The sequence below is a fragment of the Penicillium waksmanii genome, assembly GCF_028829765.1.
Source record: "Penicillium waksmanii strain IBT 27052 chromosome Unknown utg000008l:1.0-5622682.0:1.0-5626561.0, whole genome shotgun sequence".
In the NCBI taxonomy this organism is placed as follows: Eukaryota; Fungi; Ascomycota; class Eurotiomycetes; order Eurotiales; family Aspergillaceae; genus Penicillium; species Penicillium waksmanii.
Genome location: NW_026643254.1, coordinates 3915983 through 3938674, shown reverse-complemented (window position 1 = coordinate 3938674; position 22692 = coordinate 3915983). Strand labels below are relative to the sequence as shown.

Here is a 22692-nt window from a genome sequence, read left to right as displayed (position 1 = left end):
CACAGACCGATTTTCTCACTGGCCCGGTAACGTGACCCCACTTCTTCGATTCTGCCGGATTCTGCCACTGATCACCGATTTCGGGTAAACTCAGCCTCCGAAGTGCCGATGCTGAGCTAAGGCTCGAGCCAATCACCGCGTGACGGGTGATTGGCCGCGCCTTCCTTATTCTTCGGCGCGACTTCTCGTGCGCTTGCGCTTCTGCTTCTGCTTCTGCTTCCACCAACCTTCAATCGACCCATCTTCTCACTGCGGTCTTTTGCCATCCGCAGTTATTTGTTTCAACACGCGTGTATTATCCTGGTCAACCGCAATTCTTCTGCTACCTTGTCCGGTTAAGGTCGTCCAGCTTCGAGGCTTTTCACAGGAGCTACACGCTCAAAAGTGAATCCAGACGTACCTCCATCGTCATTTACTTGCGCAAAGCGTGCGTGGCGTAGATTGATATGGCACCCGCCGCCACAGGGTCCCCTTCCCAAGTGGACACCCCTATGACTGACGCAAATGACGACGCTATCCCATCGGTTCCCGTGGACGCTCTAACAGTACGCGATTCTGTCCTCAATCCCACCCTTCTACTGCAATTGTCGCATTCCCTTTTTGGGTCCCTGTTTGACAGATGATGTTCTTCGTCATGCCTCTTCTAACCCTATTTTCTCGTCCAGAGTCACCAAGACACCCCAGACTATACGGTAAACCCTCTCAAGACTTCCCTGGCCATCGCGCACACATGAACTAACGGCATGCCCCAATAGGATTCCGATACCAACCCCAATACGACAGCGAGCAGCGTTGCGGGCGACGCTCTAGAGGATGGACGAAGACGCCGCTCTGAGGCTACTCAACTTCGAAAGAGCATTCTTGGCAAGAAGCATGGTCGCCTGGATGAGTCGAAGGTATGTCCTACAGGGCCTCTGGAACTCCTTGACCCTCGTGAATGCGTATTGATCGCCCATTATTCTAATAGGAGGATGATTCGATTCGCCGATTCCGATACCTTTTGGGCTTAACCGATCTGTTCCGCCACTTCATCGAGACCAACCCGAACCCGCGCATCAAGGAGATCATGGCTGAGATTGACCGACAAAATGCGGAAAAGGAAGCCAAGGCTCGCAAAGGGTCTGCACGTTCAGGTGGCGCAGGTGGCGATAGGCGCCGTAGAACCGAGCAAGAAGAGGACGCCGAACTTCTTCAGGACGAGCGTGGAGGGGGTGAGACCACAACGGTTTTCCGGGAGTCTCCCGCCTTTATTCACGGCCAACTTCGTGATTATCAGATTGCAGGCTTGAATTGGCTTGTCTCGCTGCACGAAAACGGTATTTCCGGTATACTGGCTGATGAAATGGGTCTTGGAAAGACCCTGCAAACCATCTCGTTTTTGGGGTACCTAAGATACGTTTGTAACATCACTGGCCCTCACCTTATCACTGTGCCCAAATCGACCCTAGACAATTGGAAGCGAGAGTTCGCTAGGTGGACACCCGACATCGACGTTTTGGTTCTCCATGGTGACAAGGAGGAACGGCAACGCATCATTACCGAGCGCCTGGCCGACGAAAGTTTTGATGTTTGTATTACCAGCTACGAAATGATTCTCCGGGAGAAATCCGCTCTAAAGAAGTTGCCATGGGAGTACATCATTATTGATGAGGCTCACCGTATCAAGAACGAGGAGTCATCGCTGTCCCAGATCATCCGTCTCTTCAACTCTCGCAATCGTCTTTTGATCACTGGTACCCCTTTGCAAAACAATTTACATGAATTGTGGGCCCTGCTCAACTTCTTACTCCCTGATGTCTTCGGTGACTCAGACGCATTTGATCAATGGTTCTCAACCCAGGGTTCTGACCAGGATACTGTCGTCCAACAGCTTCATCGTGTCCTCCGTCCTTTCTTACTGCGACGTGTCAAGAGTGATGTGGAGAAGAGCCTTTTGCCGAAAAAGGAAATGAATCTTTACGTGCCAATGTCCGACATGCAAGTTAAATGGTACCAGAAGATCCTGGAGAAGGACATTGATGCCGTGAACGGTGCGGCGGGCAAGCGCGAATCCAAGACTCGTCTGCTGAACATCGTCATGCAATTGCGGAAATGCTGCAACCATCCCTATCTCTTTGAGGGAGCCGAGCCTGGGCCGCCGTACACAACCGATGAACATCTTGTGTTTAACTCTGGCAAGATGGCCATCTTGGACAAGCTGCTGCAACGTATGCAGGTTGATGGCAGTCGAGTTCTCATTTTCTCTCAGATGAGTCGTGTTCTGGATATTTTGGAAGATTACTGTGTGTTCCGAGATTTCAACTATTGCCGCATTGATGGGACAACGGCCCACGAGGATCGCATCGCTGCTATTGATGACTACAACAAGCCTGGCTCCGACAAGTTCATTTTCCTACTCACTACTCGAGCAGGTGGCTTGGGTATTAACCTTACCAGTGCCGACATTGTCGTTCTTTTTGATAGTGATTGGAACCCCCAAGCTGATCTTCAGGCCATGGACCGTGCACACCGAATTGGTCAAACTAAGCAGGTCAAGGTCTTCCGTTTCGTTACTGAGAATGCCATTGAAGAAAAGGTTCTCGAACGCGCTGCGCAAAAACTGCGTCTTGATCAGCTCGTCATTCAACAAGGTCGCGCTCAGCAGTCGGGCAAGGCTACTTCAAAAGATGATCTTCTTGGGATGATCCAGCATGGCGCTGCCAATGTATTCAATAACAGGGACGATGATTCTGGCAAACCAGATGAACTCTCTGATGATATTGAGGCTATCTTGGCGAAGGGTGAGACGAGAACGGCCGAGTTAAACAAGAAGTACGAAAAGCTGGGCATTGATGATCTGCAAAAGTTCAGCTCCGAGAGCGCATACGAATGGAACGGACAGAATTTCACTGCACCAAAGAAAGATATCGGCATGACCTGGATCAACCCAGCCAAGCGTGAGCGCAAGGAACAGTTCTACTCAATCGACAAATATTACCGTCAGGCCTTGGCGACCGGTGGCCGGACTGCTGATACGAAGCCCAAAGTACCCCGAGCACCTAAGCAGATCAGCGTACACGATTGGCAATTCTTCCCTCCAGGCCTGCAGGAGTTGCAGGAGAAGGAGACCGCGTATTTCCACAAGGAAATCGGGTACAAGGCTCAGCTCCCCGAGGGTCCAGAGGAAGAGCTAAGCGAACGTGAAGCCGAGCGGGATCTGGAGCAACAAGAGATCGATAATGCCCAGCCTCTTACCGAGGAGGAGCAGGCTGAGAAGACTCAGATGTCCGAAGAAGGATTCTCCCACTGGAATCGTCGTGACTTCCAACAGTTTGTCAACGGATCAGCCAAATTCGGACGCACTGACTACGTTGGCATCGCGACTGAGATCGATAGCAAAGAGCCAGATGAGATTGAAGAATACGCGGAAGTCTTCTGGCGTCGGTATACCGAAATACAGGATTACCCGAAGTACCTTCGCGTCATCGACCAAGGCGAGGAAAAGCTGCGCAAAATGAATCACCAGCGCAAGATGCTCCGCAAGAAGATGGAGATGTACCGTGTGCCTCTGCAGCAGCTCAAAATCAACTACACTGTGTCTACAACCAATAAAAAGGTTTATACCGAGGAAGAGGATCGTTTCCTTCTCGTTATGCTTGACAAGTATGGCGTCGAGGGAGATGGACTCTACGAAAAAATCCGGGACGAGGTTCGCGATTCGCCTCTCTTCCGCTTTGACTGGTTCTTCCTCAGCCGTACCCCGGTGGAGATCGGTCGGCGCTGCACCACCCTTCTAAATACCATCGCAAAGGAGTTCGAGCCCGAGGGTAAGGCCAATGGGGAGGGCAAAGGTCGTGGTCGGGACCGGGATGAAGATGAAGAGAACGATGACGCGGTCCAGCCTGCTAAGAAGCGGGCTAAGAATGGCGCCACAGTAAGTTCGATTCGAAAAACACCAATAGGTTTCGGCATACTAATCTCTCTGTAGGCTAAACAAGTCAAACAGACCAAGGCTGCCAGTAAAAATGCCTCGGCTTCAACCTCAAGAGCAGCCAGCGTTTCAACCGCGCCTAAGACAAAGGGTCGAAAGAAATGAAGTGATTTTACGCGTGTCATTTGTCAACAATAGTTTGCTATCCCAGGGAGGTGCTGTGGGTTTGGGTACGGAGATCGGCGTTAACAGATGATTTTTTACACTTTGTAATGGCAAATCAAATAGAATTATTTTATCCCATGGTGATTTGAACCTGCAATGTTCGTCCTGTGCCCTGTATCGTGAGCGCCGTCCCCGCCCGGCTGATACACTCGGAGCGCCGATCGGCGTCCCCGATGCTACATCGATCGTTAGTGGGCTACTTAACACACGCTAATTCTCCTGTCAGGTGTGATGACGAAAGAAACACTTCACAGCAGGGGGTCCAACTGGTAGGGGTCATATCATTGGCATATAAATGCTCAAGGCTATCTTCATGATCAAAGCCACCGACCCCAGTGGCCCCATAGAATCATCTATCTGATACTCGAGGTAAACCAGATCCGTGACTGCAAAACCGGATATCTAGCAAGCTATATCCAGAATGTCTGTTATTAAATTCCTCAAATCCAAATTAACTCGTCAGTCTCGCCAGTCCACCGCCATGTCAACAACTAGAATCCGGGTCGTTCCAAACCCCCGCTATCAAAAGTCGGGAACGAAGTCCTATGTTTATGCGATGCGCAAGTATGGCTTCAACCCAACAAAAAAGGGCCCCTATTTTATCGGCCCAATGATGCAACAAACTGGTCGGCAGTTCACCAACAAGCCGGTCGGCGGTCGGGCTCACGTCCGCCAGGTCCTACAGAAAAAGAGTGCCGATGACCAAGTCGGCCAGGTTGGTGCTGATGACGTGCAGAATGATGCTATGTACTTGGCAGAGGTTGAAATAGGTACACCAGCACAGAAGTTGAACCTGGACTTTGATACTGGATCTGCAGATCTTTGGGTGAGCTTGATTCTGAAATCTATATGCCGATTGAAGAGGTGCCGGCCTTTTTAAAACTGACAAATGTGTAAGGTATGGTCGACAAAACTGCCATCAGTCACTTTGGCCCAGTATAAGAATCACACTGTCTTTGATCCGAGCAAGTCTAGCTCTTTTAAGAACAAGGATGGTTCAACATGGAGAATCTCTTATGGCGACGGGTCCTCAGCGGCTGGAACAGTGGGCAACGATGATGTGAACATCGGCGGCGTTGTAGTGAATGGACAGGCCATCGAGCTAGCGGATACACTGTCGGCACAATTTGCGAGTGGCGCAGGTGATGGACTTCTAGGTCTTGCGTTTAGCAACATCAATACTGTGCAACCGAAGGCAGTGCCTACGCCCGTGGACAACATGATCACTCAGTCAGATATTCTGAAGTCTAGTGCACTCTTCACAGCAAAACTGGGCTCGTGGCGTGATGCAGATGAACCAGATAAAGGGGAGTCGTTCTACACATTTGGTTTTATTGATCAGGACACTGTGAAAGAGGCTGGCGAAGATATCTACTACACGCCTGTTGATAAGAGCCAAGGCTTCTGGATGTTCAACTCGGCTTCAGCCACGGTCAATGGTAAGTCCATTTCTCGATCTGGCAACAAGGCTATCGCAGATACTGGTACGACTCTGGCCTTGGTGGACGATGAAACTTGCAAGGTTATCTATGATGCCATCGAAGGGGCCATCTACGATCAGGACAGCCAGGGGTATATCTACCCGGCTGATACCCCAGCTGATAAACTGCCTGCGATATCGTTCGCTGTTGGTGACACGCAATTTGTTGTGCAGAAAGAGGATTTGGGGTTTGCCCAGGCAAAGTCTGGCTATGTTTACGGTGGCATTCAAAGCCGTGGCTCGATGACTATGGACATACTCGGGGACACTTTTCTGAAGGCAATATATGCGGTAGGTCACTCGCGATTTCTTTTCTTGACCTCCAAGTTACGATGTATTGATTCAAACTTGCTATAGGTGTTTGATGTGGGCAATCTTCGATTCGGTGCAGTGCAGAGAAAGGAGCTGCACCAGAATATTTCTCCTCCACCTGAGTGAACCGGATAAGGAGTCCATGAGTTACATGAGGAATGATCTTGTCGATGAAATGTTATCTTGTGGCAGTCATTCACTCCGGGGTTAGTGTCACGAGACGGGGTGTGGTGTGATTTAGTGCTATAGCAGTATGTTCTATTATAGATAATGATTGAAGCTTCTGAATTATGACATATCAATAACCACCTTCTGTGCTGTCTTGCGATACCCATTTTCTATAGCTTCGTCCAACTTCAGTGTCTCAAAGTCCCCCTCGGCTTGCGCTCGTAAGCTTCCTTGAGCTATCCAACTGTTTACAGACCGCAGGGAATCGGCCGTTACCTCGATCGTACGAGCAGCCGAATTGCATCCAAGCATTGTAATCTCCTTGCGATATGCTTGAAATATATCGAATGAAATTTTCTTGCTGGAATCACCCCTAGGTGCTGCAATCCATGCATAGCGTCCATTCATAGCCAACTGCTCCAGAGCAGCTGTCATTAATTTCAAGTCACCAACTGTGTCGATGACAACATCCACGCCCTTTCCAGCTGTTCTTGCGGATACTCCCTCCGTGAGCATTGTTTCTGGCGTTTCTGAACCGATGACTATGTCGGGTTTTGAATCTGGTCGTCTCGCGGCTGTCAAAACTTGTTTGCATCCGATTGCCCGGGCCATCTGTGAGGCCGCTGATCCCACAGCTCCATTTGCTCCAAGAACGAGAACCACATCGTTTTTGGTAACCTGGGCTTTGCTAATACAGATGTATGCGGTTGTGAATGGAACACCCACTGTAGCAGCCTGTAGGGATGATAATGTTGCAGGTTTCTCCACGAGCGCATCTTGCGGAATCAAGCAGTATTGCGCATGCGTTCCATCCGTGTCAAAGCCGAGAGTCGAGCCACTAGTTCCGTACACACTCTTCCCGATCCATGAGTTCGATGCACCTGACTTGTCGGCAACATCCAAAACAACACCAGAATAATCACGACCTGGAATGCGAGGGTAGGTGGTGTATGGGAAAAGACCTTGTGCATTCAGTCTATCCGATGGTTGAATGGAGGCGTAACTGATCCGGACAAGGGCATGGCCAGGCTTCAATAGCGGAATCGATTTGAAAGCTGTTGTGATTTCTGGCGGTGAGTTCGCGGAAGCCTTTGCAAGGTGCAGTGCTCTCATCTTTGCAGGTGCCATCTGGATGAGGTTTCGATGGCCACGGTTGTGATTAAGTTCAATTCTGGTGTAGATATGTTAGCGGGTGACCAACTGATTGGGGCCGACATGATCGGGAGCTGGTTTTATATAATAATTTTTCCGATTCCGACCGAACATTCTCGTTTGAACCCACAATAAAAGCAGAACGTTTGGATTCACGTCATAAGCACATTGTAAGAATGTGTGCTATGCTGGGCCAAATCATGCAAATCATGCACTCGGCACTTGGCCGCTCCGGAAATTGCGACCGGGCCGTGCGGACCGCGCGGCCCACGCGGTCAGTTTAGGGTTATCAATCAATTCGGAGAATAGAGTAGCGCCGGCCGGAACAAGATCTTCAGGGTGATGCGAGTAGGTGGAGCTTGGCCTGATTGAATTATTATTTCAGATTGTTTCATCTATCCCGCGCGATAATAAATGTCTGTTTTCATGCACTAAAGCCATAATCATTTCATAATGGCGACAAGCGCCTCCAGCACTGAAGAGCGAGCGAATATGAGCCACGATCTAGGTAAGAAACCCATTCAATATTCATCACGCTTGAAATTTTCTAAGTCTCCATGAAAAATTGCAGTGGAAAGCGCGTCCAGCGACACGGTGGCTGTTAAAGACTCCATGACCCCGGGCTCACAGAGGGACGACCCTGAAGCAAAAATCGATCAGCCAGCTTTTGTCGGTCTACCTCAGAATCGATTTCACGAGGCAGCCTTCATTTTGGTTGTTTGCTGCGCCCAACTTATGACCCAGGCTGGCCTGTCACTCTCGATTGCACCTCTCCAAATTATCAGTGACAGCTTCAACACCACGCCTAAAGACCTGTCGTGGGCATCTGCTGGGTATAGCTTGACTGTTGGAACTTTCATTTTCGTTTCTGGCAGACTTGGTGATGTATATGGTCATCGGCTCTTATTCATTGTCGGCTTCTTATGGCTTGGACTCTGGTCTATCGTAGGAGGATTCTCTGTATGGACCAATCCGAGATTTTTCAACTGCTGTCGTGCATTTCAAGGCATTGGGCCAGCCCTACTGCTACCGAACGCCGTTGCAATCTTTGGAAGGTCATACCCCCCCTGGGCGCCGGAAGGAAATGGTGTTTTGTCTTTTCGGTGCCGTTGCCCCGGGTGGATTTACCCTCGGCGCGGCATTCTCGTCGCTGCTCGCGGAGCGAGTTTGGTGGCCATGGGGTTACTGGATATTCGGGATCGCCTGTTTCATATTTGCAGTCCTTGGGTACTTTTCAATACCCTATGTGCCGCAGCAGAAGCCTTGTGAAGATCTTTCGATATTTGAGCGGCTTGACACATATGGTGCTATTACAGGTGTGTCGGGCCTCATCCTGATCAATTTTGCTTGGAACCAAGCCTCGCTAGTTGGCTGGGGAGTCCCATACACCTATGTGATGTTAATTGTTGGTGTTTTGATCATGGCCCTGTTTCTCTTCCTTGAAAGTAAGGCTGCGTATCCACTTCTACCTCGATCGGTACTTGTGGGCGAGGCTGGCTGGGTCCTGGGATGCATTGCTGCCGGATGGTCAAGCTTTGGTGTTGTGGTATTCTATTACTATAATATCCTTGAGGTGTTGGAGGGAAATAGTGGTTTGCTTGTGACTGCTAAATGGGCCGGCGCCTCTCTATCGGGGGCGTGTGCTGCTGTGATCACGGGTCTCTTGCTTGGACGTATTTCAGCAAGCATAATCATATTCGTTGCGATGCTAGCCTTTTCCGCAGGTCAAGCATTGCTGGCGTCAATGCCGATCGGCCAGGTATATTGGGCAAATGCCTTTGTGATTATGCTGATCACGCCATGGGGAATGTAAGTAGCCCTGACAATCTTTCTCCAACTTTGCACCGCTGACAATGACGCAGGGACATGTCTTTTCCATCTGGAATTGTCATCCTGAGCAATGCGATGCCGCAACAAGACCAGGGTGTTGCGGGGTCGCTTGTGAATACAGTGGTCAATTACTCGATTTCGATGGGACTGGGGTTTGCAGGCGTAGTTGAATATTATGTTGGCAATGATGGAGAAAATGTTCTTGTGGGTTACCGAGCCGCCTCATACACGGGTGTTGGCCTGGCTGGTCTCGGTACAATCATCGCCACCTGTTTCATGCTAGTGACTTGGCGAGACTCCAGGAAAGCTTCATCCTAGACATACTAATAAAAATATGTCACTGGTATGTGCTTAATCACGAGGGGAGGTTAAATTCCGTGGCCCATAGATAATCCAAGTCGAACGGCAGCTGGCCTGCAAGTAGAGGACTCAGCGATACCATATCTTGAGATAATTCATTCACCCTTTGCGTACTGATAGCAGCTTCTGGTGTCTCTGTTCCTACAATGCGTTGAAGTACTTCAACCCCTTTTCGTTTCTTATTCAGTGAGGCATGGACGAGTTGGCGAGCGGTTGAAAGAGCTTCCTTTGCCAAGTGGGTGTCCAGATGGCTAACGATGAATTCCAAAGTGTCCATGGCATCCACAAGCCTTTCACAGCTCGCTGGCGTATCCATAACGATCAGAGCACATACAAACTGGAAGACTGATCCAATGACATTCCACCAAGGTTGATTTTGGCTGACCAACTTTCTTGCTGCAGGTAAGGCTACCATACCGGCAGAAATGATTTTTTCATTGTGGCCATGGTGATACTTGGCATCCAAAACACGAAGCCGACGATAAATACCCAGAACAAGGTCTGTCCGTAAGAGTACAAGAAAATCGTGGTGGACAGCAGTTTCGGCAATCTTTTCCAGGGCCAAGAACAGCTCTTGGGCCAGCACTGCGGTATCTTCTACGTGCTGGTGTGTAGGTAATGCAGCAACAAGACGACATAGCTGCGGTGTCAAGTCTGTCGCACGACTTTTGTAATCAGCATATTCAAGCACCCGTCGATTTATTGCTAAGATAGATCTTCCATACTCGAAAGCGACGAGAACATGAAGACAATTTGCTACTTGGGCAATGCGATTCATGATATTAAGGGCTGGCGGAATCGGTGCATCATTCCCCCCCAGCTTGGATGACAGATTCTGGTGCATGATGAAGGCCAGTTGCTTCAACGAGATGCATGATCGTACAGCTGGAAAGCCAAGTCACGTGTGGCCGCCCTGTACAACGAAGGTACAAAGTTCGCAGTATCCAGGCTGCAATTTGCTCGAGAGAAGGAAACCGGCTGAGATCGGAGTCCTCTAAAATATTTTTAGCGTGCAAAGTGAGCCACATCTCCGTCTCTTGGTCTATCCGCTCTTTGAACAGAGATGCCAAGGCAATAACTCCACAGATCATGGCCTCGAAAACCAAGTCTTGCGGCTGCCCATGCCAGTGCATCTCGCATCGGGTGTAAAAGGAATCCATGTCTAGAAATCCAAAAATACGATTTACTATAGCGGAGTAGACCTCAATCAAGCTTCTTGCAGTATTCCATAAAATGCGCTCTGTGAGCTCCGAATGCGCCGCACAAGGCGGCTCTTTCCGGATGCCAGTGTGATACGCAAATGAGTGCAGACGTGGAAGTTTCGTTGCTTGAAGCTCTAATCCGACGTAAAGAGGAAACGCAATCGATGAATATCTTCCCACATATCGAGCTTTGGAGGGCTCGAGCACACCAGGGAGGATAGAGGCTCCAGCGTCTTGCTTTGAGGCATCTGTTGAGTGATCCACACGGTCAAATTTCGGACCCCGCTGGCGTGACAATTGACTTGGCGAGCTTGCTCGTTTCTGAGGTACAATCTGAAATGTTTCATCATATTCACACTCGTAGTCGTATCCTTGGCAAACATTGCAAGGTAGTTTACCGTCACATTTTCTCTTGCGGCGTCGACATGGCAGACAAGCTTGCCTCGAGCGTTGTCGTGCAGGACCAGGGGGCAATGTCGAGTCGATCCGTGAGGAGTCGGGTGCAGAGTTAGATGACATCCCAGAATGTTGAGCTCCGATGGTCTTGTTGAAGTTGGTAAAAGTGAAGATTAACGGCATCCGGCACCGCTAACAAACGAAACCGAGCCACGTGACCGTATTAATGGAAATCTGAGGCGATGTTCCCTTTTTTTCCATTTGAGTGCTCACTGAATTCTATTTTTTGCTCTCTAAATAAATATAGGCATTTATCGAGGTATTGGAGCAGATAAGTTATTATAATGTGGTCACACTACACTTCTGCGCCAAAGTCCCGAGTTTTGCGGATTACCTGTCGTGAAATATACAACAATGGCACCTTTTTCGATACAGTACTACTATTACTACTATTACTACTACTAGTATCAAAGATATGGGCAATAAACAATTGGCTATTAATTTGTAAATAAATTCAAGTTGTTGCCAAGCATAATTGAGGATATTTGAATCATTCTCTTGGAATCATGGACTTCAAGACACGCATCAAAACCTTGGTTACTAATTGTTCTCGGGGTGCTAAATCTTCGCTGTCAACATTGCCGTCATGGGAACCATTCTGGGACAGTGTTTGCCGATGGAAAAACTATGGAATGATGCGCTCCCAGGATCATGCTACCCGGGGCGAAAAATGAATCAGAACTACTCATTTTTTCAGGCTAGTGGGCTGCCTTCTCGAAGCGATCAATAAATAAAACTCACACGTTTCTCCAGGTTTCAATGTCCTCTCCGACGCGGTATTGGCTTCGTACCCGGTCCATCTTTTCTGGAAGCTTCAAATGAAACTACGAATCAAGATTGCTCTGTCTATCCTGATGGGCCTTGGCTGGGTGTGCGTGTCTTCGTCTTGGAACAATCTTGAATCTGGCCATAGATTCCCATGCTGACCAAAAACATAGGAGCTGCGGTATGCTCCACCCTCAAACGCTATGAACTAAAATCGTTGACCGAGACAGACGATGTTACCTGTACGTGGCTACCCTTGGAACAAATTTTAAGCACACATACACAAACTGACTTATCTATTAATTTCACAGATGCACAATCCTCCCTCCTTGTCTGGGCTTCCACTGAGGCTTGGATTATCATAATTGTGGGCCGCGTTCCGCCCATTCGCCTCTTGATGGAACGCATTCTCCAACACCTCGGTCTCACCAGGAAGAAGACGTCAACTCCTTACTACGACCAGAACCATCAAGCCTACGGTACATATGGAACCAATAGATCGCACGTTGCAGCCTACTCAAACCATCAATCAATCGCATATAAAAACCGTAAGCCGCGTGGGCGAGAGGAGGATAACTTGGCTTGAGTGGAACTCACAAATGCTCGGGATTCCAATGATAGTAAAGGGCAGATAATCGGCGATACAAATATTATGATCACTACAGAGTTTGGGACGCAATTTGAGGAGCACAATGCTCACTATACTGGCTCATCAGCTACCAGCCAGATTTCGGGTGAGGGTGGGATTGGAGGCTCTCACACTGATATACAAAAGGTGGTTTGATGCACTTTATTACAATGCGCTCAAGTCTAGGTTTATAATATAACACCATCGATCTACTGCAAAGCAAGGGTCCACCATAACAGATTCATTCTAAATGTATTCAGATCATTTTATAAGAGAGTAGTATCAACGTTGGCGCACTGACACTTCTTTGAGGCGAGGGCATAGGGACTACGAGCTCGGAGGAGGAGCGATTTTATGGGTGCAAGAAAACATCGCGAGCAAATAGAGAATGTCACAATATCATCCGACTGGGGAATGAAACTGACAGTATGAAAAGGAATGATAAAGGCAGCAAAATGAAAAATTCTCAAGATCTCAAGGTCTGTCTTTATTTTTCTGTTTGGCCCTCTGTTCGGCCGAGTCGCTCCAAATAGACTCGCAGGCTATGGTAAAACGACACAAAAGTTGTGTTTGTGCAAAAATCCGTATTCGAACTTAGAATTATGAATTGAGAATATCAAAGGTCCCCCCCACTTGATGATCGGCTTGATTACTTTGCCCTTGTGTAGATCTTCCAATGCTTGTTCCAAAGAGTCTGAATCATAAATCTTGGCCAGTTTGTCGACCGGGAACTTGCCCTGCTTATACCAGTCGATTAATTGGGGGATAAGCTATGCAGACGTCAGAAATGGTATAGGGTACAACCGTTGGCACTATTTTGATAAATACCTTGGCTGGATTTGAAGAGCCCTCAATGGCGCCGACAATGCGTTTGCAGTTAATCATAAACTCCAGCGGATCGATGCTGAGCGACGACCCACCAGGGGTAACACCCACGATGGCAAGAATACCCTCATGATCCAGAGACTTTACAGCTGATTCAAGCAGAGAAACAACACCAGTTGTATCAAGAATCTGATCAACCCCGTCTGGGAACAGATTACGAAGCCCTTCGTTGAGAGATGAGACGCTCTTAGTGTTCAGAGTATGAGAAGCACCTAGAGACTTGGCAAGTTCAAGTTTTGCATCAACAATATCGACCGCAATAACATTCTCGACGCCTTGAGCCCTGGCAGCTAACAATGCAGCAAGGCCGACCGCTCCCATACCCAGAATTGCAAACCGGGATGTTGGCTTTGGTTTAAGGACGTTGATAACGGTACCAGCTCCAGTGAGATAGCCACAGCCCAGAGGAGCAAGCAAAGCCAAGTCGCCTTCAGTGACACTGGGAGAGGCCTTTACCACAGATGTATCCGGTACGATTGCCAATTTGCTCATTGAAGACTGACCAAAGAACTGACCTCGGAGGGGTTGACCGCTAGCAGATTTGATGGGCGAGTCAACAGCAGATATGCCTCGTGCACCACCGAAGTTGATTGCAGTTATATTGCGACAGAATCCATTGCGATCTTCATCGCAGGCAGAGCAATTGTTGCACGAGGTAAAGCTCAGGAGAACCAGATCACCTTCACTCAAGGTCTTGTCTTTTACAGCACTACCGACGCGGCGTACAACACCGGCGCCTTCATGGCCAAGCACAGCAGGGTAATCACCGACAGGAATAGCACCCTGTTGAACAACAATATCCTATAACCCAGGCACATATTTTAGTGGTGAAACCTATGATGTCATCCTGCATGTTCGGGGGATCTTACAGTATGACAGAGGCCCGTGTACTTCATCTCGACCAGGACCTCATTGCTTCGCACTTCATCCAAAACCACATCGCGAAGAACAAACGGTGAGCCTGGTGCGTCAACCACAAAGGCCTTGGTGGGAATCTGTGTCTCGGGAATCATGGCGGGGCGGTAAAAATACGATTTGATGGCTTCAATTTAAACAACCATTCCTTGGTAATAAGGAAAAATCAAGCAGAGAGAGACTAGGAAGAGATCTCATCTTTTATAGAGTTAGATTGAGATCGGACGAATGTCGATCGCATTGCAAGAAAAGCTATTTGCGGGTCCTTCCCCGCAGAACCAGATAAATCGAGACTATTCCCCACATTCCCGCGACTTCGGCGATGAAAATCGGTAGGTACGTACATGCCCCGGCAGAAAGGATGGTCGGGCCGCTGCCGCGAAATTCCGCGCCAGCCTGCAATCTCTCATTCAAGTTATGAGCCAGTGCGGGGAGATAGACTTTGCCTCAATTTTAAATTCCCAGTCGGGCTACAATAAGGTAGATATAATTATTGAATGCCGTCTTCAACGCCGTGTTTTACGATTAAACTCCACATATTGAACCTTGGAAATGATGCGATGCAAAATTATCGAGAAAAACTCCATAGTAGATATTGTACAGCAAGGTATCTTATGCAAATGCAAAAATATAGTTACAGTCCAGTCAAGCCCATCGTCGTATTAAGACTTGTCTCCTCTCTTCTTGGCCAATTCGGATACTGCTAGTGGGGTTCGCAAGAACATCTCCATGAGTAGAGCTGCAGCCACACTGACATTCAGACTGTCAATTCGAGCGGGATCGGATTGCGCGCCCAACTCGATACTGTGGCGAGCACCGGGAATGCTAACGATCGCATCTGCATGGGATTTGATATGCGAACTCAACCCTGATCCCTCGCTCCCCATCATAAGAACACTAGGTGCTTGGGAGGTAGGAAGAGCACCAGCTTCTGTTTGGCCTGCGCCTGAATGACGACTGAGATACTCAGCACCGGGACCGGGCGCATCAGCCGCATAAAAGCGCCACCCGTTGTCTTTGGACCGTTGGATGAAATCGACCTCATTTTTGACATGAAGAAGGGTCATGTTTTCGGCAGCGCCAGCAGATGCCTTGATGGTCACCGGGGACAAAGGAGCGCAGTTTCGGCCAGCGAAGACTATCGCATCAATTCCCAGAAAGTACGCCGATCGGATGATGGCGCCCATATTTCCCGGATCAACAACACCATCTAGAAGCAAAGCGACGGGGTATCGCTCACTCGGCCGACCTTGCATCGTGGGCGCTTGGATGATGGGAATACGATCACCCGTGCCATTGACTGCAGCTTCCTCCCGCGATTGGGGAGCCAGCTCAACTCGGAAGTGATCCTCAGTCGCCGAGGAGACTGGCAGGAAACCGCGCACGGGAAGCTTTGGCAACGGGGATGCCTCCAGCACACAGCCGTTATGAGGCCGACCGGCACTCATTTTGTCAAGGAGCCGATCCCAGCCTGCAAATGCAAGCTTGGCTTCAATATTTTTGGAGAGAGCAAGTTTGCGGAGAGCCATCTTGGTCGGACTCAGGTCTTCACCGGCAGCTTGGTAAATGTAGAGCTTGTATAGCTGACGTCGGCTACAGCGAAGCGCCGCCTCGACAGCGCCCGTGCCGTAGATGAATTCGGATGCCGGTGTAGTGTAAGGGATCGACTCGGGAACTTTGACATTTTCCTTTACTCGCTGCGGCATACCCTCTGTAGCTCGGTGGGCACGAGACCTGGATACAGCAGCCTTGGGCCTCTCTGACTGTTGGGGCATTCCTCGTTCAGTCCCGGGGCGCGATTCTCTTATATCTCTCTGTCCGCGAGGCCGGTGTTCTTGGGCTGAGCGTTCAAAGCTGCCGGTACGGATGAATTTGTCTTGGTCGAAATCGTTGCCGTGCGATTTTCTGTTGTATCGGGAGCTGGAGATGTTATCGAGCTTCCCATTTTTCATTGTATCGCGTGGTTTTCTCTCATTCTGAAACCTGGGGGGGTAAATCACGCCCGGTCCGATTTCCTCGTGACCCATCATTTCGCAATCCATCATTTCGTGGCCGGCGATAAGTGTCGTTGCTGTCCAATTCTCTGTCTCTAGCCCATGAATTCCTCGGAGGCTGCGATCTGCGGATGCCACGTCCAATGGCAGAATTCAAAGACGCGAATCGGACGGACGTTCCATTCTGCGGAGTGAGATATAAAAATGGCCGGGGAAATAAGCCTGGACGGCAAAATCTTGATGCCATTACCAAGAGGATAAGAATGAGGGAGTGATGGGATCCTATGGGAAGGTTCTCACTGAGGTAAATTTGCCCAGCAGAACCCAGGTCCCGATAAGATAGGAACAAAGTTCCTCCGGGGCCGCATGGTCAGCCGCGAACTGGGCGCGTTGTCCCGGGGTATCGCGTTTTCGATTGGACCTTTCCTATCGAGCCGATATGAGCTTCGTTTGACGTTTGCTCGTTTGCACTGTCGTGCTTCACTCCCCCTCAACCTCGTTTCCTAATTTGATTCCTCTCGAACTTCGCGCAGCCTTCACCCTCTTTGTGGCATCTGATATATCCGAAATTCTCATTCTCACACTTGACCTCTCAATTCCACCTTACTACACTCTCTTATCTTCTACGATACACTGGATACAGTATCCGATCCCGCTGTGCCTCATGTCTTATGGTGAAACTGCCATCTTGGCCATTCGCTAGTCAAAAAGCAATGAATACTCGCAATCCAATTCACCTGCACAATCACCTATGTCTCAAATTGGTGACCACGCCTCTCCCGGCTCGGAGGACCCTGATGCCAGGGTTGTTCAGGTCATGAATCAATTCAAGAGCTCGGTCTTTCAGCCCGCGCCCGCGCCCGCGCCCACACCCGCACCCCAGCCTGAACAACCTATCAAGACCCCTCCGCTCGAAGCACCCACGCTGTCCATCGCAGTTGGAGTTGCTCTTCCGACAATTGAAAACATACATGAATATGAGTACCTACCTGGTCATTTCGTGGTCCGTCGAATCCTCCAGCTAGACGCGGAGGATCCAAAGAAGCCATCCTACACCGTTCGCCTACAGAGCGGCGAACGTGCAACAGTAAGATATTCTTTTTCCAGCGAGCCTTTTCGATAGGGTGGTACCTCTAATATCGACATTTCATCGCTGCTTAGATGCCTCACGACAGACTCATGCAATTGGAGAACAGCGTTTCAGCCCTCGACCACTTCAACCCCGATTCCGATTCCGACGATGAGTTGTTGGTGGTTGGAAACCGCTCTATCTCGCCCCAGCATCATTTTGGCGGGGATGGAGCGTCGGATAGCTCAAGCGTGGGTGGCTCTGGACACAGAAGGACTCGGAACAAACGACGTCGCACTGCTGCGGCTGTAGGCCAGTATGCTTCGTTTTACCGATTTGAGGACAGCGACCAAAGCAGCAACGAAGATGACGAGCCAAGTCGATCACATACATATGCAAGGCGCAGGCTTCGGCGGGGCAGCCGAAAGTCAGATCAGATGTCCACGACTCCTTCGGAAGGCTACTCGACGCCAAATCCCAACAGGCGTAAATCATCTCGCGCTAGGAGAAGTTTGCGTGGGAATTTGCGAGAGCGATTTGAAGATGACGTTTCTGAGACGGAGAGCATTCGCCCAAGACAGCAAAAATATTCCGGTGCTAGAGAGGCATTTCGAAAGATCCCGCGCGATGATGATTTCAGAATCCGACACTTTGCATGCTGCGCTACGTGCAGTATCTATGAAGACGACCCAGAGAAAGGAGATCTTGTTTTTTGTCAAGGTTGCAGCTCATCATATCATCAAGTTTGTCTGGGGCCCCGAACTACCCGGGATCATCTCGTCACCAAGATTGACGAGGGCAACTTTGTCCTACAGTGTCGCCGCTGTCTGGGAATTGCCAACGAAAAGCATGATGTTGCTCCACACCTAGGATCCTGCGCAATTTGCAAGGAAAAGGGGCCCATGTCAGAGCCACTCAGGCAGCGTCTGACATCAAAAGAAGAACAGCAGCTTCGCATCGCCAATGGAGGCACAGACCCCGTCACGCCAGTCGATATGGCTCAGGTGAACAACATCGACAACGTTCTTTTCAGATGTGCTAGCTGTCAGCGGGCTTTCCACTCAAAACACCTCCCCTCGGTGAAAGGAGATGATAACTCGGAAGTGTTTGCAGACCATATCAAACACTGGCAATGCAGTGATTGCTCTGAGGCTCTTGGCGAAATTGATGAGCTTGTTGCATGGCGTCCCGTTGATGAACAGCTCAAGAACTCAGCAGGCCTCATCGGCGAGGCGGTTCCAGAGATCGAAAAGGAATACCTTATCAAGTGGAAACAAAAGTCCTACTTCCGCACTAAGTGGATGCGAGGAGATTGGGTATGGGGTTTTGGCAGTCCTGCCATGCGCCGAGCGTTCTACAATTCACCCAAGTCTGACAACCCGATCTGGACGACCGAGAAAGCGATCCCCGAGGAAAACTTGCGAGTCGACATCGTATTTGACGTAACATACCGAGAAGCTACCAAGACAGAAGATGAAATGGACCCGGAGATGGTCGAATCAGCTTTTGTGAAATACAAGGGATTGAATTATGAATCTTCTGTGGTGGAATCGCCTCCCGATCCACTTGATAAAGACCGATGGGAAGATTTCAAAGTTGCTTTCAGCGACTGGCTCTTGCGTGACACCATCCAGCCTCCCAATCGAAGCGTTTTGAAGGCCCATTTATCGAAAAGTCGGCAACAAAATTTTGAGCAAGACCTGGCCTTACGGGTCCAACCCGAACTTCTGACTGGCGGCGAACTCATGGAATACCAAATGGATGGTATCAACTGGCTTTACTACAAGTTTCTCAGAAAGGAGAATGCCGTCTTAGCCGATGATATGGGCCTTGGTAAAACTGTCCAAGTGATTGGCCTTTTCGCAACCCTCATTCAAAGACATCAATGTTGGCCGTTTCTGGTGGTGGTACCCAACTCGACTATTGCGAACTGGCGACGTGAGATCAAAATGTGGACACCGAATGTTCGGGTAACCACATACTTCGGCTCGGCATTTTCACGTCAAACGGCTAAAGACTACGAAATGTTTCCCCAAGGAGGGCGTGATCTCCGGTCACATGTCGTCATTGCTTCATATGAGAGTATGGTCGACGACGATGCCAAGGATAGAGTTCTGAAAAAGGTGCACTGGGCAGGTCTGGTTGTCGACGAAGGACAGCGTCTCAAAAATGACAAATCTCAACTTTACGAGTGTCTTCGTCGTATGAAATTCGACTTCAAGGCTATTCTTACTGGCACGCCTCTTCAAAATAACATTCGAGAGCTGTTCAATCTGCTTCAATTCATCAATCCAGACCTTGATGCCGAAGAACTTGAGGAACGCTATAGTGAATTGAACAAAGAGAACATCAGCGCTCTTCACGAGATGATTCGGCCATGCTTTTTACGTCGGACCAAGGCCCAGGTTTTACCATTTCTGCCACCGATGGTACAGATCATCCTACCCGTTTCGATGTCTGTCGTGCAGAAAAAGCTCTACAAATCAATCCTCGGGAAAAATCCAGAGCTGATCAAAATGATCTGCAAGAAGCAGACAGGCCAGTTGAAGAAGGCAGACCGGCACAATTTGAATAACATTCTCGTTCAGCTCAGAAAGTGTCTTTGCCATCCATTCCTCTATAACAGAGACATCGAAGAGCAAACCCATGATCCACTCATGACTCATCGGCATTTGGTAGAGGCCTCTGGAAAGCTTCAATTGCTAAATCTGATGCTGCCAAAGTTGCGTGAGCGCGGAAACAGAGTTCTCATCTTCAGTCAGTTTCTGCAGAACTTGGACATCGTTGAAGACTTCCTCACTGGTCTCGACCTGAAATACTGCCGCCTGGATGGAAACTTGTCATCTCGGCAGAAGCAGCAACAGATCGATAGTTTCAACGCTGAAGATTCCCCTTATTTCGCCTTTCTCCTCTCTACTAGATCTGGCGGCGTGGGGATCAACCTTGCCACTGCAGACACTGTGATAATCATGGACCCAGACTTCAACCCTAAGCAAGACATGCAAGCTTTGTCTCGTGTTCATCGAATCGGTCAAAAGAACACCGTTCTTGTGTTTCATCTGACAACAAAAGCTTCTGTGGAAGAGAAAATCATGCAAAAGGGCAAAAGGAAGCTGGCGCTGGACCATGTGCTCATTGAGCGCATGGAGGCGGACGAAGACGAAGAGGATCTTGAGTCAATTCTCAGGCATGGTGCTCAAGCGCTTTTCGAGGATGATAATGCCGCCCATGTCCAGTACGACTCTGAATCAATCGATAAGATCCTGGATCGCAGTCAGGCTGAAAAGGCGGAGGAAATTTCTGGCAGCACTCTCAATGCATCGTCTGACCAGCCCCAATTCAGTTTCGCGCGCATATGGCAAAACGACCGCGGTACACTTGAAGAGGTGAACGAAACGGAAGACACGCCTGTAGACGACACTGTTTGGGAACAGATCTTACAAGAGCGTGAGCAGGATGCCATCGAAGAATCCTATCGAAAAACGGAGGGCTTCGGTCGGGGCAAACGCAAGCGAAATACTGTGAACTACGAAACCAGAGAGGAGGAGGTCCGTGACTTTGATGGCATTCAATCACCTCCCTTCAAAGTTTCCCAAAGGCAAGGTCTTGAAAGCGACACCGATTTCCAGCAGGAAGACAACGGTGAGGCATCCGATTCTCCAGATGAAGCAAATGATATGGAAATAGACATTATGGACATTGATACGCCGCTTGTCGATGTGAAGACTCGTCCGTTCAAGCGAGTGCAGCTACCACCGCCATCAACCTCGCTGTCCGTGAGTGGCGATGGCACCCAAGATATTACTCGCCATGCTTGCATTGTATGCAGTCAACACCATGCCCTTGGTCGCTGCCCATTAAAGCTGGCTGGCATTGAGCACTGTCCCCTCTGTGGCCTGGCGCACTTCGGCAGAAACCGAAGTTGCCCCCATCTACGCAGCGAAGTTCAAGTTAAACGCATGATGGAGGCGTTGAAGGCGAGCAAAGAACCTTCTGGGTATGTCGCCATGGCCAAAAAATATCTCCAGGGCATTTTGGGGGATCTCGGTCAGCGCGCACGCAGGAAGGCTGCGAAGGAGGCAGAGCGAGAGCTTGGCCGAAGCATGCCTCAGGCTCCGCCATCTTCGGCTCCAGCATCTTCGGCTCCAGCTCCAGCTCCGCAAACCACCCCGTATTCTATGCAGCAATATTCTCCTGCGATGACTTCGGCTCCCAATCCCGAGGCCCTCGGCCAACACGGTTTAGTCTCGTCAAACGACTTCGGTCTTCAATACCAGCAGACCCAATTTCAGCAGCCGAGTCACTCTCAGCAATACTAACGATCATTTTTTTCGAGCCCGAGTACTTGCTACATTCCACTGATTGATGTTTTCGCTATGGCTCAATTATTACGCGGCCAGCGGAGTCCATGGGATCTTCACAATGAATGAAACTGTTTTCTCAAGTTTTTTTCGCCAGCTTTTGCGGCACATGCTATGCCATTTTTATTGCCATTCCTTTCCATCTTGTTGATGAGCTACGAACGATGATATACCCCAGATGCGTTAGATTAGAATACAACTTGAACCGTCGCATGAAATGCCACCAAGAAGATTCCATACTCTCGAATTTTTGTAGACATTCTCAAGTACTAAGCTAGTACTCGTATGTTTGTATAGAGCCGTCGAGGCATACATGGGCACAAAGGTCCTGGCTCTGGAGGCGCACCAAAAATAGACCTCAACATCGAAATTTGGAAGGATTCCAGTGGCTCAATTTGTCCCGCTATGCCTCCTAAGCAATCATTTCCAGCTCCACAGAATTATGTTGACGCCTTTCAGGGGGGGTCGCCCGTTCAGATCTCCCCGCAAGCTGAAATTGTTTGGAATACTGGAAATTTTTGGTTTGAACAATCTTTCGCAAAAATAAACGACAATGGTGAAAGCCGAGGTTCCTGTATTCATTCAGATCAGGCTTGTCTTGTGCAGTTCGGACTCCGATCAGCATGGACATGCCACATAGTCAGTTTTCCTGGTCCGGGGCCACTGCACTGGGCACTGGCACTGGCACTGGCACTGGCACCCTCGATCTTCCAATCAATCGCTTCTCCCGGATGGCAGTGTATTTCTCAGCAAAATTCTCATGGCTTTTACCGGCCGCTGGTTGTTGTTCTGCCAAGGTATTGTTCTTGGCGCACGAGTCACGGTTTAAACAATGTCACTTGACCGCCCACCCCTGTTTATGCCAAGACGAAGTATGAACTTTAAATCCACGACATTGCTTCCCGTGGGATTGCCTTTAGCAAGCCCCCATGGAGGCAGTGTTGTGCTTCAACGTAATAGACGCAGTTGAAGTGATGCTT

The 22692-nt window shown here is 49.3% G+C and overlaps 9 protein-coding genes across 9 annotated transcripts; 5 read left to right on the top strand and 4 right to left on the bottom strand.

Annotated features, from left to right (window-relative positions):
- Positions 1-446: 446 nt before the first annotated feature.
- On the top strand, positions 447-4075 carry N7481_009823 (uncharacterized protein; the record flags this gene model as incomplete). Its single annotated transcript, XM_057269042.1, has 5 exons — positions 447-545; positions 666-692; positions 756-896; positions 968-3913; positions 3968-4075. 5 exons carry the CDS (start codon positions 447-449, stop codon positions 4073-4075), a joined length of 3321 nt encoding a protein of 1106 aa, XP_057119719.1.
- Positions 4076-4616: 541 nt separating this feature from the next.
- N7481_009822 (pepsin-like aspartic protease) lies at positions 4617-6053 on the top strand (the record flags this gene model as incomplete). Its single annotated transcript, XM_057269041.1, has 3 exons — positions 4617-4961; positions 5034-5906; positions 5973-6053. The coding sequence occupies 3 exons, from the start codon at positions 4617-4619 to the stop codon at positions 6051-6053; spliced, it is 1299 nt and encodes a 432-aa protein (XP_057119718.1).
- Positions 6054-6215: 162 nt separating this feature from the next.
- On the bottom strand, positions 6216-7208 carry N7481_009821 (quinone oxidoreductase family protein; the record flags this gene model as incomplete). Its single annotated transcript, XM_057269040.1, has 1 exon — positions 6216-7208. The coding sequence occupies one exon, from the start codon at positions 7206-7208 to the stop codon at positions 6216-6218; it is 993 nt and encodes a 330-aa protein (XP_057119717.1).
- A 492-nt stretch (positions 7209-7700) lies between these two features.
- Positions 7701-9395, top strand: N7481_009820 (uncharacterized protein; the record flags this gene model as incomplete). Its single annotated transcript, XM_057269039.1, has 4 exons — positions 7701-7755; positions 7819-8132; positions 8197-9056; positions 9110-9395. The coding sequence occupies 4 exons, from the start codon at positions 7701-7703 to the stop codon at positions 9393-9395; spliced, it is 1515 nt and encodes a 504-aa protein (XP_057119716.1).
- A 37-nt stretch (positions 9396-9432) lies between these two features.
- Positions 9433-10281, bottom strand: N7481_009819 (uncharacterized protein; the record flags this gene model as incomplete). The annotated part of the gene is made up of 1 exon (XM_057269038.1): positions 9433-10281. The coding sequence occupies one exon, from the start codon at positions 10279-10281 to the stop codon at positions 9433-9435; it is 849 nt and encodes a 282-aa protein (XP_057119715.1).
- A 1400-nt stretch (positions 10282-11681) lies between these two features.
- On the top strand, positions 11682-12644 carry N7481_009818 (uncharacterized protein; the record flags this gene model as incomplete). Its single annotated transcript, XM_057269037.1, has 6 exons — positions 11682-11796; positions 11849-11966; positions 12034-12041; positions 12091-12102; positions 12172-12408; positions 12487-12644. The coding sequence occupies 6 exons, from the start codon at positions 11682-11684 to the stop codon at positions 12642-12644; spliced, it is 648 nt and encodes a 215-aa protein (XP_057119714.1).
- A 386-nt stretch (positions 12645-13030) lies between these two features.
- On the bottom strand, positions 13031-14386 carry N7481_009817 (NAD(P)-dependent alcohol dehydrogenase; the record flags this gene model as incomplete). Its single annotated transcript, XM_057269036.1, has 3 exons — positions 13031-13258; positions 13317-14174; positions 14243-14386. The coding sequence occupies 3 exons, from the start codon at positions 14384-14386 to the stop codon at positions 13031-13033; spliced, it is 1230 nt and encodes a 409-aa protein (XP_057119713.1).
- Positions 14387-14950: 564 nt separating this feature from the next.
- N7481_009816 (RNA methyltransferase, TrmH family) lies at positions 14951-16240 on the bottom strand (the record flags this gene model as incomplete). Its single annotated transcript, XM_057269035.1, has 1 exon — positions 14951-16240. One exon carries the CDS (start codon positions 16238-16240, stop codon positions 14951-14953), a length of 1290 nt encoding a protein of 429 aa, XP_057119712.1.
- Positions 16241-17033: 793 nt separating this feature from the next.
- N7481_009815 (uncharacterized protein) lies at positions 17034-21670 on the top strand (the record flags this gene model as incomplete). The annotated part of the gene is made up of 2 exons (XM_057269034.1): positions 17034-17369; positions 17444-21670. 2 exons carry the CDS (start codon positions 17034-17036, stop codon positions 21668-21670), a joined length of 4563 nt encoding a protein of 1520 aa, XP_057119711.1.
- Between the last annotated feature and the right edge of the window lie 1022 nt (positions 21671-22692).